The sequence below is a fragment of the Myiozetetes cayanensis genome, unplaced genomic scaffold, assembly GCF_022539395.1.
Source record: "Myiozetetes cayanensis isolate MyiCay16 unplaced genomic scaffold, myiCay2020 scf4, whole genome shotgun sequence".
NCBI classification, from domain to species: Eukaryota; Metazoa; Chordata; class Aves; order Passeriformes; family Tyrannidae; genus Myiozetetes; species Myiozetetes cayanensis.
Window position 1 is genome coordinate 17,131,864 of NW_026087631.1, and position 17,753 is coordinate 17,149,616.

Genomic DNA, 17,753 nt, shown 5'->3' on the forward strand with positions numbered 1-17,753 from the left:
AGGCACTCGTAAATGCAAATTTTATGTTCAATCTGTGCATGTGGCTACTTTAAGCACAGAACCTTCCACAGGCACTATTACCCTTACGTTTGAGTAACTTGCATAGCAACAGGTAAGAAGCATTAATCGCTGGAGGACAAAGTCTGTGGAAGTTGTTAAGGGCAATAGCTGGAACAGTTTTAAGTGCAGTTCTTCTCCAATGACTAGATTTCAAGTTGAGAGTGTCCCTTTAAAAGTTTCAATTACAACAGAAGTTAACTCATTTTAACTCCATCATTACAAGAAAGCTACCAATAATCTGTCTTAATAGTTAAACATCAATAAACGCTATACAAGCAAACAACTGATTCGTAAATGAAATAGCAGCAACATGGAATTCTAGAAGGTTGAGTTTCTGCAGGATTTATTGGAAAGATTATAAAGGTGTGGCAAATACATTGTGATTTTACATAATTTACTTTCGAGAATAGCTTATAATAACTATAAACATTATTGAAAATGCCTGCTCATGGTCAGTACTATTCTGGTATAAGCATAAGTTTGCAAGGATTTTTCATAGTGCAGCTTTACTTGGAAAAATGACAACATTGTATGTCTTGGCAAATTACATACAAAAACTGCTCAGTTCGCAGACGGTAAGACAGCTTTTTGTGACTGCCAGTACAATTAAACTTGAGCTTGAAATATTAAAGCTAATGAGATATAAATATTTAAGGACAAAACATCAAGGACATAATTATATAATACTACCATGATTTTTGCACATGTAACTTTGTTAGTTCAGTGGATGTATAAAACTGATGTATGTATATAAGCAGCTACAAAGTCACGGTTTCAGCTGATTCTAAAGGACTGTGCTACTGTTTACTCCACTGTTTTCCTTCTTCCATAAGTATACAGGATATTAGAAACTCAGCCACTGAACAGATACAACATGCCCATTGGGCAAGTCTGTTTTGTAAGGTGGTGTCACTTTTAGTTACTTTTCTGGTCCATCACTGTACTTAAACTGTTTTGATATCAAGTTCAATTTGAATCTAGTGTTAAGGAAGAACAAATACAATTGAATCACTGAACAGCTGTACCAGTTTGAAATGCTGTCACATGTTTCTTCATGGCAAAACATTCACATTCTTTTTATTGCACAATTTGAAAATTCAGGTTATGTGCATAAAAACCTTCATAGTGTTTGCACTGCAACTTGCGAAACATACATTTAAAATGACCTTAATACATTTTACAAAATCTTTTTAAACAACTTTATATTCTTAAGATAAAAGCATCCTGAGAATGTTACATAGTTCATTTTACAAGCCCTTCATTTCTGCTAAGCTTTGTTTATCCCCATAGTTCCTAATTTGACAAGTTTATTTTACAGTTAATATCTTGGTGCTATATTTCACAAAATATCTTTTAGCAAAAAGTACACCACTGGCATTCAAGTAATCCAGCCTCACATCTAATTTACAAATTAAACCTCTGTCAAGCTCTCAAGTAAGGAAAAGTAAACCAAAATACAGAAACAGTTTAGCTGACTAAAAAAAAAAATGTAAAGGCCTTGTGCATTAATAATTTGGTCAAACATTTAAGTTATGCAGTTTAATGTTTTGGCAAAAAATACCCCAAACTCCATCTATCCTTTCCAATTTTTTTTTTCTTTCAGTTGACACCAGATGTAAACATATAGTACAAAGCCTGACATGGTTGAAGTACTTTGCTGTTGAGTTTTTTCCTTTTTCCTTTTTTAAAGTACTTAGGAAAAGCACACAAACAAGAATGTAAGTGCTAAGAATGAACTGAGTATCTTTGGGCTAAATAAAAATTCTTACTGGAAAAAAAAAGCAAAAATAAATTAGGTTGGGTTTCAGGTTTTTTTCCTCTACATACAGCTAAATAAATAATCTTTGAAGAAATTCTAGTGCCATATCCTAAAGCAGTATCTTCCTGTATCTTTTTGATCAAGACTAAGGCTTCACGCATAATCTTGACTATTTTACTAGGAAGATATCCATTCATATTTACATTTTACTTTTGTAAAGGGAGTGTTCAGGATCAAAAATATATTTATTTTTAAAAGGTAAGCCTGCCATCCTGATGGCAGTGATTTAAGCTATAGAACAGAAGACAAGTTACAGAACATCCTTCAGTTTCTTATATCCAGATGAGAGGAAGGAGATCAGGCAAGTTAAGAGAGGTAAACAGCCTGGATTCCAGGAATGGATACAGAGAGTGGCTTGTTACATGAATGCTTGCATGACCAGGAGCATTCACTCCTACAGACTTTGTTTCTCTTCTACACACAGGTATAAATTTTTATTGTCAGCTGACTAAATAAGTTGAGAAGAGAGACAGTTATGGCTGCCACAGTGAAAAAGAACATTGTCTAAGGTTTCCATCTGGACAGACGCTTTTAGAAGGTGGCCAGGTGTTGAATATAAGCAGAGGTTGTGCCCAGATAGTACACTCCAGGTGGGAGTGTAACTATCTCAAAAGGAAGAGTAAACCACTTCAGCAACATCTTCATAATATTATAACTATATAATTTGTAATCCTATATAGCTTTTATTTTAGGCAATAATCAAAATCTGAAGGACCTTGTTAATCTTTAAGGCATTAGTGCATCAGGGACTAAAAGCTCCAGGTAATAAATACAGGGTTGGGGGGCAGAAGAGAGGGAGGTCAAAGGGGAGAAAGGAAAAAACCAAAACATCTTTGTCTCACAAGCTATCATTGTGCATTTGCTTTGTCGATTAGTGCCAGAAAGAACATTTTCAGGGATGGCAGAAAGGGGAATGTTATTCACTATTCTGAGAAGAACATTAGATCATAAATTTCACATCATTTTTTAACACATCCTTTAAAGGGCTGAATCTATCAGGCAAGATTCTCATCTTTACTGTTCCATCAGCACCACAGGAGAATATGTGATTTGCTGGTCCTGTCTCAATTTGCATGACTCCCGTCCCAATGTTTCTGAAGAGAGACTGTCGAGCATGCTCATTGATGAAGGTGTGAAGAAGATTAAATGTAGATAGACTCCACACCTGAAAGACAATCAAAACATCAATCTCCTACAAGGAAAATCACCATGATCTTAAAATTCAGCAGTCAAGAGTCATGGAGAAACTGGACTACATTTTGCATTTATTTTTCTGACATCAACTGTAAAATATGTAGCAGTATGTAATGACACAATTAAAGAATATTAATATTCATTTTCTATAATAGGGAATATATACAAGGGACTAAGGTACCACTAATTAAAAGGAGGACTGCAATGTAAGACTAATATTTCGTAATTAAATTAGTAAGTGTGAAAGTCAGGGTTGAGAACAAATGCAGTACATATGATATCTGATTGTTCCACACCTGTACAAGATTCTTTCTGAATGTACACGTCATCTCAGCTCCCTCCCCCTCATTAGTACCTTTATGTTGCCTTCAGCAGATCCTGTGACAAAATACTCTTCTGTAGGATCAACAGCAATTGCTTTGACTGGAGAATCATGACTCTGAAGTAGTTGTTGCTGCTGTTTTTGGCGAAGATCAATTACACATGTAAAGCCTTTTCTGCCTCCAGATATTAACAGCTGATGTTTTGGAGCATACGCCAGCACAGTTGCTCCACTATCATGACAGACAAAAGCTGAAAACCAAAGCAAAGTAATTTAAATAAAACACAGTACTAACTTCAATTTTCCATCAACTTCTAATGGTTCAAGACAGTAGCAACAGTGACTTTGATGCAGTAATCCAACTGATCACAACCAGCCCATTTGTTGCAGTACCATATACATGTAATCCCAGGTTCACATCAGACATTCTCAAGATACATTATTCTCAAAAAAATCCTTTTCTTTTTATCCCTGTGTAATCACAAACTATTAATCCCACCAGAAACAGATTTTCAAAGTCTTGAATGTTTGTTATTCTAAGCATATAATTTCCATCAGAAATTCCTCCTAAACTACTTGCCCAAGTATCTTACAAGTTTCCACTGGTTATTTTACTGATAATTTGCTGCTTTTCACACTTACTTGGATGTCTACTCCCCCATATCAGTGGAGGAAGTAAATGAAAATTACGATTTCCAGAACTAAACTCAGTATATTTCACTTGTAGTTCAAAAGCTAAATTTATATCTGGAGATTCCACATGTCCTTCACATACAATCAAGCATTTGTCATTACTATAAGTAAATGGAGTTCACAACTCTCACCTCTCTGATCTTAATTCTGTATTTCAGATTTTGAAATCTGTTGTATTTCTTAATAATAAACCTAATGAAATCTTGCTAAATATTTATTATATCTCCAAAAGCATGCTTACACAAATAACTCTTCTAAAGCATATTTGTAATACTATTTGTGGATACTATTTATCTATATACACCATTGACAGTATGTGGCATAATACACAGAATAGAAGTGCCATGGGAGTGGACAATCTTTGAAAGCAAAATGCACTACGATTAGATCAGTTAAGTTCATCTCTTAATTCAACTGTGAAATTTACTACAAAAATGTGAGATCTTATGATGGTTCAATACATTGATAAAAATATCAATTAATATTTTCTATAAAATTAGGTCTGTTTATTCATATACTAATCTTCAGACAACTATAATCATGTCCTCATGTCTTTATCTGGTCTAATATGATTTATGAATACAGACACAGCCTTGGGAACTTTAAACTGGAGGCTGTTGATGCATGTCATACAAAAACGTAACTCATAACCTTGCTAAAAATTGCAGTTCTGACAATGTTATAGCTATTGTCTTCTCAACATGCTACTCACTACATGAGGGAGCTGCTCAGAACCTTTTAAAAAGGAACAGAAATGTTTAGCTGTTGGGAGTTGCACCTGTAGTGCTAAGACACAAGGTATGCAGAGGAAGGTGCTCTGAAAGTGTGCATGAAATAGATCATTTATACAGAACACTAAACAATTTCTCAAGAATCTGGTTTTATGTTCCTGCTGGTGCACTTACACTGAACTGTGTAAGATGATTTACTGCTAATGTTAAAATTACTTCCCACGGTAACTTTTTCATAAAGAAAGACACAAAAATACACATTTTCTACTGTGATCAAATATTTTGGTGGTTGTATTTTGCTTACCATGCACCAAGCTATTTGTGGGTGAAACCAAGGTATCCCAAAGACAAATATTTCTGTAGACAAAAAAAAGCAGACTAAATCAGTGACAAATTTTCTAATGTATTTTGAACACCTGAAAAGCCATGTGAACCTTAAAAACAGTCTTTCAATTAATACTTTTGAGCAGACCTCAAGTTATTTCCCATAGTTATACATATACTGCAAGAACATGCCTTCCACACAATCATGACTGGCTATTCTCACAAAGGATTCCTACTGAGATGACAATCTGCTGTAGCTGAACTCAGAGGAACGTCAGCAGTTGTTATGTTTCTTGATCAATATTTACTTACAAAAACAAGTGTGAAATGAAGAGCTATGCTAGTTGTAATTTAAAGACAGGCTCATATGGTAAGAACAGAACAGAATAATTCAGCTGGAAGTGACCTACAAAGATCATCTAGTCCACCTAAGGGCTGACTAGAACTTAAAGCATGTTACTAAGGGCCAAATGTCTCAAACATGGAGAGGTTTGGGGCACTGACCACATCTTAAGGAAGCCAGATCCAGTGTCTGAACTACTTCTTGGGAGAGAGTTTCCTGATGTCTACTCCGAACCTCCCTGGCACACCTTTGAGCCATTCCCCATCCTATCACTGGATTCCAGGGAGAAGAGCGCAGAACCTCCTTCTCAACTTTGCCTCTCATAGGGAACATGGAAAGAGTTTTGTGCTTCCCTATGAAACCTCCTTTAATAGACACATGAATTTAGCTGCAAACATTCCTTCTCTCCCCCTCCCACAAAGAAAGAAATCAAGTAGAAGTACAAGTGGCTCTTAAAACTACTTAAGAAGAATCAACAAAAAAAAAGTGGCAGAGAGGAAGTATATTCATGCATTATCACAGCAGTTCTTACCTGTTGTCAGAAGACAATCCTGCTGTAGCTATCAAAGATGATGAACTGATGAAAACAAAGTCATTGGCTGTTTTGTTATGACATTGCCACGTCTGAAAAATTGCAGTTTAGAAATTAATTAAAGAGGAAATGTATTTTGTGCAAGCATGAAATATTAAATCTCCTTGAGAAGGTAAGCTGTTCAAAAAAAATTTAAAGAACACAGCATATAAAGGTATTGGTATGCCATGTGAAACTCTTAATTTTTCATGAAAGTATGCTTTCCAGTCCTGCATAACTGTCAATTAAAGAATCACAAAATGACAGAATATGCCAAGTTGGAAAGGACCCACAAGGATCACTGAGTCCAGCTCCTGGACCAGCACAGGACCATCCCCAAGAGTCATATCATGTGCCTGAGAGTATCGTCCAAGCTCTTCTTGAGCTCTGTCACGCTTGGTGCTGTGGCCACTTAACTGGGGAGCCTCTTCCAGTGCCCAACCACCCTCTGGGGGAAGAACCTCTTTCTAATATCCAACCTAAACCCCCCCGACACAACTTCAGGCCATTCCCTCAGGTTCTGTCACCGGTCACCACAGAGAAGAGATCAGTGCCTGCCTCTCCTCTTCCCCTCACAAGGGACTGCAATGAGGTCTCCATTCAGTCTCTTCTCCAGGCTGAACAGACCAAGTAACCTCAGTCAATCCTCACATGGCTTCCCCTCAAGGCCCTTCACCATCCTTGCTGCCCTCCTTTGGACACTCTCTAACAGCTTAATATCTTTCTTGCATTGCAGTGACCAAAACTGCTCATGATATTCAAGGTGAGACCGCAGCAGTGCAGAGGAGAGGAGGACAATTAATTTACACCTAACAATTATTGACTAGTCTCAATGAACATTAAAGTTATTTCAGACCTAACATTGCATTTTCTACTCTCCACTTAGCAAGTATGATTAGAATGTAAGAACTTGCCTGTCAGATGTATCACAGGATGGAAAGAACACACAATTTTTCTTGATTAATACTGGTTATCAGCACAATCCCTGCTTTCTCCTAACTATTCTGAAGGGGCAAAGAAATAAGAGAGCACAACTCAAGTTTAGGGAAACTAATTTAGTTTTTAGCTTACCAAATATGGCTTAGGTGAAGTTCCAGTAAGTGGGCAACATTTCCAGTTTGTCTGATATAAACTTATATATCCATCAGCATCAACAATTCCAAACTGAAAAAAAAATATACTCACAGTAAATACATATGTATTGCAAAGAAAATGCCCACAATTCCTCAAAACTACTTTAGATTTGAAGAATGTGAGTTTCTGCTAATTTGCAATTATACTGGGGAGAAGGAAGAAGAGAAGAGAATAAGCACAGAAACATTCTGTCAGTTACCTTATTTCCTTGGTAATTGAATCTCATGCGAGTTACCCTTGAGTTGCCACCAGATCGAAAACATGTGATTTGCTGGGCATGACCCCATTCAAACATTCTTACACTACCATCTTGAGCACCTGTTAGGTCTGCAACAGAAAATATTTACATGACTTTTTACAAGTGTTGTAGCTTTTAAAATTTAAAAAAAATCTCTCACCATCTCAAAGTAACCAGTGACAAAATATGTGCCATAGTATCTGGTTTGGTGTAGGAGTAGTAGGTTACCAATGGAATTTGTGTTATTCGTCATTCAACTAGGAACTGTATTTAGAAGATACTGAAATATGAAGCTATTTACTTGGAGATAGTAACATATTTTTCCTACTATCTTTCATTCAAGTGACAAATAAAGCAGAAATACAGTACTTTTTGCTATAAAAATCCCCCTGGTTCTAAAGGCTATTCTATATCCTCCAGTATTGTTTTTTAAAATGATGAAAAGTTTCAGTAAAATATGGATTACATACAACTTTAATAACATACAGTAGATTGCTGTGCTAGTATGAAACAGTATACTAAGAAACAGGTCAATAAGAAATATATAATCTTTAGGTAACTTTTCTTTTTTTTTTTTTTTTCTTTTTTAACAAAACTGAACTTACAATATGGTAGTGTTGGGTGAGAAGCCATTCTTCTGACATTATTAATAGCTTTCTTGAGCATCTGTTAAATACACAATGAAATGAAAAAAATTAAACAGTACTGCTGAGCAAAAAGTTATTGAACTGGAGAAGACTTAGTGATTGCAGAGAGCTGATTCCTATCAAATTTCCTACTGAAAGCAAGTACTGGGTTTAGAGATTAAGACAGAAGTCAGTTTCTTCCAAGACTAGTGCAGATGTTAATACTTTTGCAGCTTTATACATCTAGGTAAATATTAAATTTTTGCTTCAGAAATGTAGGGATCCAAACATAAGCACTCCTTAGACTGCAATCTTACCTCTTTTCTTGCCAATTCCTTTCTGATTCCATTAAATTTATTGGAATATTCCTGAATATTGTAAGATAAGCAAGAGAGAGGCAGAAGCATGTAAAGAAAGAGGTAAACAAACTTTAACAGAAGTAAAAAATAGGAAGGAATATATCTATTTTCAAGTCTAGTTAACTTATTGCCATTGCTTGGAAAGTGGTTATTTGTGGCCATCCAGAATAAGCAATACACCTAGTAACTGACAATAAAAAATTAATAATAATAATAATAATTTCTTCAAAACATTTTGTAATTCTGCAAATACAGATCTAATGAATTTTCAGTAGCATTTTTGTTCCTATGCACCACAGTTCGCTTTGAGCAAGGTGCATTGCCAAGACTGCTGTTTAGATTGCTAATTTTCTTATTTTATTAATTCTTACTGGGAAGAATTCAATGTATGAAGAGGCCCAAAGACATTAGACAATTATGTTTAAATCACATCTAATTAAATTGCTTGCCCAACCCACAAAAGCAAAAAAACTTGATGGATTTTTTATCACAGAAATATATCTGTTCCTGTGATATCTCTTCCCTTTTTTTCTTTCTATTAATGTATGTCAAAGTTGAGTTTTCATGCTTTTGTTTCTTGATAGTTCTTCTCAAAAGTATCTGACTACTCTGAGGACCGATTTTCCTCAGAAAATTGTTGGACTCGGTGTGCTGATGCATGCATTATTTACCTGAACATTTGAGAAGGGCATAATTTTATATTTGTGCCAGATGTTAACTTCAAATGAGAAAACAAATGAAATTTTGTTGCCAGAGCACTCATCTTCAGCCCAGCAGCTTACCACTTACTACACACCAATAGCAAGCTGGCACCGAACTACTTTCAGAGAATCATTTAGGTTGGAAAAGACCTTTAAAATCACAATCCCACTGTGACTTTCAAGTGCCATAATTTTGTGCAGCATTTTGACAGTGCCTGTCATGAAGCAGTAGCGATCAGGTATTTCAAGTATATGATTCTCCCTTGCCTGCAGTCATATCAGGCTGTCAACTGGAAGGAGGCATGAATTACAAATTTTCGTATGTTTTTCATATGATCCAATGAGTAGAAAAGTAATATTCTCTAAATTATCAAAAACAAAAATGAGGAAAAGCACTTGGAAGGCAAATAATTTATTTTCTTGCTAAAATTTCCCTGGGTTTGGATTAATGGAGCAACTGCATCCTCTTGATTACATTTTGGAAGTAGATTTAGATATTTCAATCCTCAAAGCTTTATTAGTTATTTAAGAGAAACCTTATGCTTCTCAGTTACTCAAGTTTATTTCACAAGACTTTCCTGAAGATAAGAAGCTCTTCAAATATGTATTTTCCTTTTTATTTTCTTTAAGTACTTTAAATGTCAAGGGAAAACATCAAACGGTTTGGTAAAAGTATATATACATTTTAAGGTTTAGGACAAGACAAGACAAGATTATATCCTTCAAACATTTACTGATTGGTGTGTGCATTTATAATTGCAATACTTTGGTCCCTAAACTTACAACTTATCTCTATGTGTAAATGGAAGAACATGTTATTCATGTTCACTCTATTTCTTCACTAAAATGAAGGGCTCTGTTGAGTTTTAGAGCCATAGAACTTTTACCACAGAACTTTAGAACTTTTACCCATAAGTTAGTGAAAGTCATCTTCCTTCATTCAACAGACAAGCACGCACCACAGTCTCTTAACCGATGCTGGATTGTGCTTTCAAAAAATGCAAAGTTACAGTAACGTGCCTTTGAAAGACTGCTAACATAATTCTCTGGTGCAGCATCTCCAATTTAGAAAACAAGCACAATTATCAAGTGCAAATACTTCCATTATTAATGTAACTGACATTTGAGACTGCTAGCCCTCAGCTTCCCCATACAGCAGATGATGGCTAGAACATGGGTTACTTTGCTGGAGAACTGGGTGCTTTGGACCTAATGTACAGTAAGCCTGAAAGCATAAAAAAGCACTTAAAATCCATCCCATCAGTAGTTAAACAGGTAAATATTGGTGTCAGTCACAGTGACTTGTACAACAAGCTGTTGAGAACATTACCTGAGTTTGAAAGCTGTTGGTACATACTAGTACTTCAGTGCTCTCTTAAACACCTTCTGTAAGAACTGTGTGAACACATTGTGCTGAAGTGTCTAGTGGTGAGCCTCCTTACTTACCTTGTATGAACTGTGCAACAGGAAACAGTGAAGAGTAACAGAAAAACCTTAGAGCTAATAAAACGTTAACTGCCTGAGTATCATCGGTCCAATAGTCTCCCTTGCTGATGAAAGTGAAGCAAAGACAACAAGACTGAGAAGCCAATAATGGTAGAGAACAGCAGGCTATAACTACTAAATGGGCTGCACATTATGGAAAAGCAATGATGACAACAAGAATCAGAAGTAGTATCTGAAGGAACAAAGTAGTAAATAGTAGTAAAAGAAAGATTTTTAGTGAAGCTACTTTTCTTCCCGGTTTGAGTCCTTCCACAGCAACACTACTGTCTCCCAAGAATCCCTATATCCTCCTTCATTTACTTTGTCCTTCATTGGGTACCTTTGTCTTTCTTCCCTAGTGGACAGGTGTCGTTCTGTGCTGTGGTTGGTTCTCTGCCACAGTCAAACAGTATGCCAGACAAAATTTAGGTCCAAAGTTTAGCAGTAAATGCATTCAACATAAGCATAACTAAATATCTTTAAGAAGAAAGTTCTACTACATACAAAATAGAAAGTCATGTAAGTACAGTTTACATAATAGAGTATATAATTACTTAATGTTGAGAAATACACACTCAAAAATCCATACATGTATATATAAATGGAAGTGACAGGAGAGAGCAGTGAAGGCATTCAAAGAATACTTGCAGAAGACACCTGACTGTTGTAACAGAGCTGCAACACTGGCAACTAGGATCAGTATTTCGTAAACGGAAGCAGAGGTGTAGGTACTGGCACAATACCCACTTCCATGTGTGGATAACATTATCGCTCTTATAATGCTTATTCCTTATTTACTCCTCCTAATCAACAGATATTTTCAAAAATCAACTACAATATTAATTCACATACGGTTATTTCATTCCGTCACCAATTATAGACTTGCTTTGAGCTGTCAAATGACACAAAATGTAGCCAAGTCCCAAGACTTAATGCATTCAGTTATCCAAGAAAACTCCACATCTGTGTGCAGAAAGATCAAGAGATAAGGGTGCCTTTTATGACCCCTTCAGCCCAATTAAGTGTCTCCAAATAAGCATCTCTCAGCTAACTGATGAACAGATCTGCATTATTATACAGCATCTATGCTGCACAGGAACTAATATAAGAATGTCAATGGCCAGATTACAATTATAATTTGATCTGAATTAAATTTAACCTAATAGCTTTTTGCTCAGGGCCAAGTTTCATTCCAGACACAAAAATAATTTCTAAAACTCATAATGAAGTTGAAGATCACACTTAAAATAAAGGCTACTTCAACATTTCATTTAATTATTTCTACCCAAGCCTTACAAATTTATAGCCTGAAATCTGCTGAATATATGCTTTTCATATAGAACATTTGGCTTCAAGCCATCAAAGAACAATTTAAGAAGTAACTTCTTACCTAAACTTCAATTCTTTGTTTTTAAATTATGCATCTTAAGTAAAGAAAGCATATATGGCTTGTCTAAAAGCTTTGCTTGCTTAGTTGTTGTTTTCTAAATTATGTGCAGTATGTATAATAATAACCTATCAAGGGAATTGTTATAAAAAAATTCAGCTCATCGTGATTACATAGACAAGCTACATTTATTTATACGCTAATTGTAAAAGATAACCAGCAACACCGAACAGACAAAAGGAGATAAACAAGTAGAATACATGAAAGTAATCTTTGACAAGTGACTTACCACAGATGCACCCCTGCCAGTTTGTGTACTACCAAGCCAAGGCATATTGATAGGTGTGCCAGGATTACTATGAGTATAAGGAGTAGTTCCCTGAACATTTACCAGATCATCACGAGCATGTATAACTAAGAAATCATCAGCCCTGTAAATGAAAAAAACACTGTTAAGATTCCAAACAGCAACATTAAATACCATGATTTGTTACTCTGAATTATCAACAGTCAAAAAGCTGTGATATTGAAAACAAAGAACATATACCCTTTATTTTCTATTTCCACATCATCATCAACCCAGGTATAGATTTGCGTAGCTAGAATCGCAGAAACATCTAACTCCTGAATATCATGACTTGATGCTATTGCAATGCAGTTCCGATTTGCCTGAAAAAAAGTAACACAGAACAGAAAATAGAAATCTCAAAAAAGGGCTTATTTTAGTTTTCTATGGTTATGGCACCGTTTTTCAAACAAATACACACTTAATTTACAAAACCCTAAACATATATGCCTGCCTACATAGGTTTAAACTTGCCATTTCTCTTTTAAAGCTTTTTTGCACCTGACACTATTTGTATCTTATACCTCTCTCAAGCAGCTCAAGTATCTCCTTGCTCTTCTCAGAGGATAAAGAGGTAACTATACTACAATGCTTGTAAACAAGCTCCCCTCCTCCACTTCTAAAGGGTTACACGGCTGAACACAGGAAAGATTACTTCCTTATTGTTTTTGACAGAAAAGCTCAAATACTCCTACATACAGGCTTAAATAAAAAGTAGACACCACCTCTCCATTCCCTCAGTGTACTGCAGAATAGGAAAAAAAGTCAATTTGTAGTAAAACTGCTTAATTATAAAAAGGTAATTATGAAGTGCTTTTGAGGAGGGAGTGCTAAAAGTTCTGTGTGCTAAAAGTAGCTAAAGGTGCTGGCAAAGCTTATCTCACACATTCACAATGAGACTATCACCTGCGTACCACGTTGAAGTACAACACAATTAGATTATTCTACCTCCTTTACACTCACCTTATTGACTGCAAAAGCAGTAATGATGTCAGACTCTTTATGAATTATTCTTGCCTTGCCTCCTGGGTATCCCAGATCTGTTTCTATCTGTATTTAAAAAGAAAAGCACAATTAAAAACAAACTTTTATGCAATACTGCTTTTTAACAAAAGTATGGAGACAAAACACTGTTTCATATGAAATTTCTTTTTTTTTCTTTTAAATTCTAAAAAAAATTCAAACAAACACACCCTATAACAACTATGGTAAATCTGTTTTGTGTAATAATCTAGTTCCAACTGCCATGTTGAGAGCAACAGAGAAAATGTAATTTATCACAGAAGTCACAGTTCTGTCTTCATTCTCAAGGTTTTCAGGGATGCTGAAAACCAGCAAAGCTGCACACACTTGCTGTTATGACTAAAATTTTGAATCTTGATGTTTTGCTCTCAAAAACTTTGTTAAGACTTTGCAGGCTCTTAGCAAGCACTTTTTGCCACTGAAACTGATGAAATAGTCAAGAAGAAGCTACAGGCAATTACAAAGCAGGAAAATAAATTTGAGCTTTGTCAGCTTACCTATTCACATTTTTCCACAATTCCTGAATAAATCTGGAATTCTAGACATTGTAGTATCACAAACTTTTATTATTACATACTCTTTTAATTTTTCTTAATGTGATCTAATGTTGGATTTGAATATTGTCTACCATTTTGTATTTAAGAAATGCATTGGGCTGTTTGCCAGCACACACACACCAAATTCTAAACTCTACCAGTACTGTAGCACTTCTGTTCAAAATTAAAGAGCTCAGCATTGCAAGTATTAAACTGATAGATTACAGACTCAGTCTACTGCAGTTACAAAATTATTTTACAGTAAAAAAAAAGGCACTACCAAACTCATGGTGATCTGAAAGTTTACACCTGAATTACAAATGCAAAACTTTATATTTTCTTCAAAACACAAAGAACTATTCTAGAACTATTCCCAGCCTTTCATCTTCAAATTCTTTATCTCCTGACCTTTAAAAGATTTAATCAAGGACATTTTACTTGAAAAACAGTAAGACTGCGCTGTCAAAGATCTGCAAATGATCTTTTTTGAAGTCTGAAAAAAGTCTATAGCTGTTAAAATGAAGAAGTGGAATAGTTTTTTATTGTCAAAACAAAACTGATACCTTGTTGACTTTATGTATGTGACACTGCACAAAACTGCAGTGACAAACACATACAAAACCATGATCATGTTATGGTGAACAAACCTGCATGAAATTAAAATTATTTTTCTCCAGTCAGTTCCAATTACGTATTTGCTAATACCACTTTATCATATAATTAATAATAATAAGGTAGCCCAAGGACATCACAGGGTGTTCTCGCTTTTGTCTCCACATTAGTTTTGCAAAAGAAAGACTGAAGAATCCAGTGTTCATTTGAATTTCCAGGCAGAATATTACACCTTTTCAATACCAATCTTCCAAGAAACTTGCTACAAGACTGTTATATGGGTTCATTTGTCACCATCTTTAAAATAAGGTGCAGTGAAAACCAGTATCATGCTAACAAACAGCTGTAACTTCAGTTAACCATTTCCACTTACAGGCAATTATTCTAAACATCTGATATCGATGAAAGGTCCTGTACGTACTATGTACCATACTGCTACTAAATATTTGTAACTTGTGCAGATCTCAACTTCAGCTCTTCACCTGCCACAGCTACAGAATTTGATACGACATATTGTTCATACCTGGTTGCTTCATGCAGCTTTTTACCATAATTAAGTTTCAGATAAACTCTGTAAAAAGGCTAGTTTATCCCTTGCAAAAGTGAATTTTTAAATTTGCTTGGTATGTCAGCAAAGACTTTAAGTGAAATCAGCACCATTTCAAAAAGAAAGTACTTCATAATGATGTAAGGTCTAATAAATTTGAGGATTACTACTGTGTACCTTATTGATGATGTGCTCTTCCACCACAGAATTTTTCATGGTTTCATTGTGCTCCTCTAGTGACTTCACCAAGGAAAGAACAACCACAGAACAAAGCACAAAGATAAGACATAACACACAAGGTATCAAGGAAATACTTAATTCCTTGGTTTTTACCTCAACACAGAAAAACTGAAACACAGCAGCATGTTTGTACACACACATTTTATGTAGTAACAATAATTAACGAATTCTAAACTCTGTATTCAGTACAAAACATACTGATTTACCTATTCTGTGATGTAACAGCATCTTGTCTATCCCAAAAGTAAAATTTCTTAGAAAATAAGCAATCTGACAAGATAAAAAATAAAACCAACACACCTATGCTGTGTAAGGCTGTACATGATACTCCTTTGAAATACATAAAGCACATATAAAATCTCTCAAAACACCTGTCCATATAGCATAGCAACACAGCTGCACTAACATAAAGCATGACCAGAAATGGTGTACCTTTAAAGGACAAAAGGAACAATTTTCCTTTTAACTGCAGTCTGCAGTGAACACAATTACCCAACATTACTCAAACAAGCTAATATTCTAGTTGTCACAGAATGAAGGTTAGGTCATAGAGACCTCTCTGCTGACATGTCATCAATATTTACTAGTCATAAATATTCTTTTTTCCTGTATGTTTAATTTGGTCACATCTGCTGTTTTCTCCTCTGTTTATGCTACTCCACGTTCTTTCTGTAACACCATCAATTCTTTCAAATTATTGGGAGTAGGGGCAAATAAGAAAAAAAAGAGAGGAACTAAAGAGGGAGGGAAAAAAAAAAACTAAAAGTCCATTACAGAACCACAATTTAAAAACATTTAACAGACTCCGGAACCTGGAATCCAAAAAGACACTGGCACAAATTATCAGAGACAGAAATAATACCTGTTGTATGACAAATTTTCTTACTAAAATCAAATCGTAACACGACAGAAAGCAGTGGATAAAAGCCTGGATGACCATGGTATGGACAAATTCACAGTTTTAGAACTTTGGCTGATTAGGTTCCTGGTTTTAATCTTTGAAATTTTCAAGTTTGTCAGTCTTTTGAGGCAGCTTTACTGAACTTAACGAAGAGGCTGACTGTAGGCAAGTTGTGTTAGTTGTCATTCTACAGTCATAGACTGGTTATTTTTGCATTCTATAAAACAACGGACGATTATTTTTTATTAGAAATACTGCAGATTTAGAGTCACAGCCAAGAATATTAGCCATTCATGCCCTAGAAGTAAACATGCCAGCTAAATAATTTAAGAAAAAGTTGACAGATTGACCTGCAATATTTCCCCCATTTTATTCACCGTACCGACCTCATTTAGGCATCGCTTCTTTGTAAAAATATTTCTGATAAAGGTTTCCTGGACTTCTTCCTGTTTGACCAAGTATTGCCAGAGCCTCTTCACAGACAGTGCAACATGACTGCTAGATCTACAGAATGAAGTCAAAATAAATATTTACATATTGCTCATACTTATACAAGAGTGCAGTATCTTACATTTGAATAAAACTATAGTCAGAAGAAATGATGAAGTAAACTACAGATCTATAGAAATTATAAAAGACCTATTTGGAAGCACTTTAACACCCTCTACCTGAAAAACCCGTGAGAGGAGGTACAAAAGGAAGAAGGATAACAATACGTAGCATTTTCTCCTCCTATTTTGGGACAAGTCAGAAAAATCTCTTCAAGAAATTATGCAATGATAAGGGTAGCATACAGATTATTTATTAGTCCAACTCACTCTTTACAGCATGGACCATTTCTGTTTAGTGCTAATGATTGATCCTATCACATGGACAGTAAATGACTAACACTTCCTGCTAGGAACACAGCATCAGCTGTGCAACATCTCTGAAACATCCACAACTTCTCAATAACAAAATTGGAAGGACTGTAGATCAGATCAGAATTCAAATTTAATGCTTATCCCTAGAAACAATATGCAAAAATTTTAAGAACAAGTACAGCTGTTTAGGACAGTCCAAAAAACAACTAACTCTCAACTGCTTAAAATCATAATTTAAAAACACTATCAGACAGCAGATACATGTTAAACTGTGACCTTTTAATCAAGTCACATTACTAAAACTAAGCATGACCATAGTAAGATATTTTACGATAAAAAGACAGACTTTTTGTTGATTCTGCAATCCACAGGTGACAGCAAAATTAAAAAGCAGATATCTATATAAAAAATAATAATTTAAGAAACTGAGCACACTTTTGTGGCTGAACATCTAATTAAATCATAACTATGCAAATATTACAAATAGTAAATATTTCTTCTCTGATTTTAGGTAATAATACTCATAAGAATGTGATTATATTACCTCCAAAGGTGGGGCAATTATTTCATTCATTGTCTCTAATCCTTAATTATCTCTCAAGGTAAATTTTTTATTCTTTAGTTTATCATCAACCATGCTTTTTGAAAGACACTCAAACTCTCTGCGTTAAGCTTCAGTAAAAGAACTAAAACAAAAT

General features: G+C 35.1%; 1 protein-coding gene across 8 annotated transcripts in view; it reads right to left on the reverse strand.

The window, feature by feature from the left end:
• Positions 1-381: 381 nt before the first annotated feature.
• DMXL1 (Dmx like 1) overlaps positions 382-17,753 on the reverse strand; it is a 79,120-nt gene continuing 61,748 nt past the window's right edge. For 3 of the 8 annotated variants that reach the window (XM_050329027.1, XM_050329024.1, XM_050329030.1), the window contains 13 exons: positions 16,579-16,696; positions 15,229-15,291; positions 13,297-13,383; positions 12,535-12,656; positions 12,277-12,418; positions 8,373-8,423; positions 8,035-8,095; positions 7,391-7,518; positions 7,129-7,221; positions 6,019-6,110; positions 5,124-5,176; positions 3,429-3,646; positions 382-3,044 (listed from right to left, as the gene is read on the reverse strand). In XM_050329027.1, coding sequence (XP_050184984.1) covers positions 2,820-3,044; positions 3,429-3,646; positions 5,124-5,176; positions 6,019-6,110; positions 7,129-7,221; positions 7,391-7,518; positions 8,035-8,095; positions 8,373-8,423; positions 12,277-12,418; positions 12,535-12,656; positions 13,297-13,383; positions 15,229-15,291; positions 16,579-16,696 — 1,453 coding nt within the window. In that variant the 3' untranslated portion in view covers positions 382-2,819. The remainder of the gene's footprint in view (positions 3,045-3,428; positions 3,647-5,123; positions 5,177-6,018; positions 6,111-7,128; positions 7,222-7,390; positions 7,519-8,034; positions 8,096-8,372; positions 8,424-12,276; positions 12,419-12,534; positions 12,657-13,296; positions 13,384-15,228; positions 15,292-16,578; positions 16,697-17,753) is intronic. The other 5 variants (XM_050329029.1, XM_050329025.1, XM_050329031.1 and 2 more) reach the window with 3 other exon arrangements.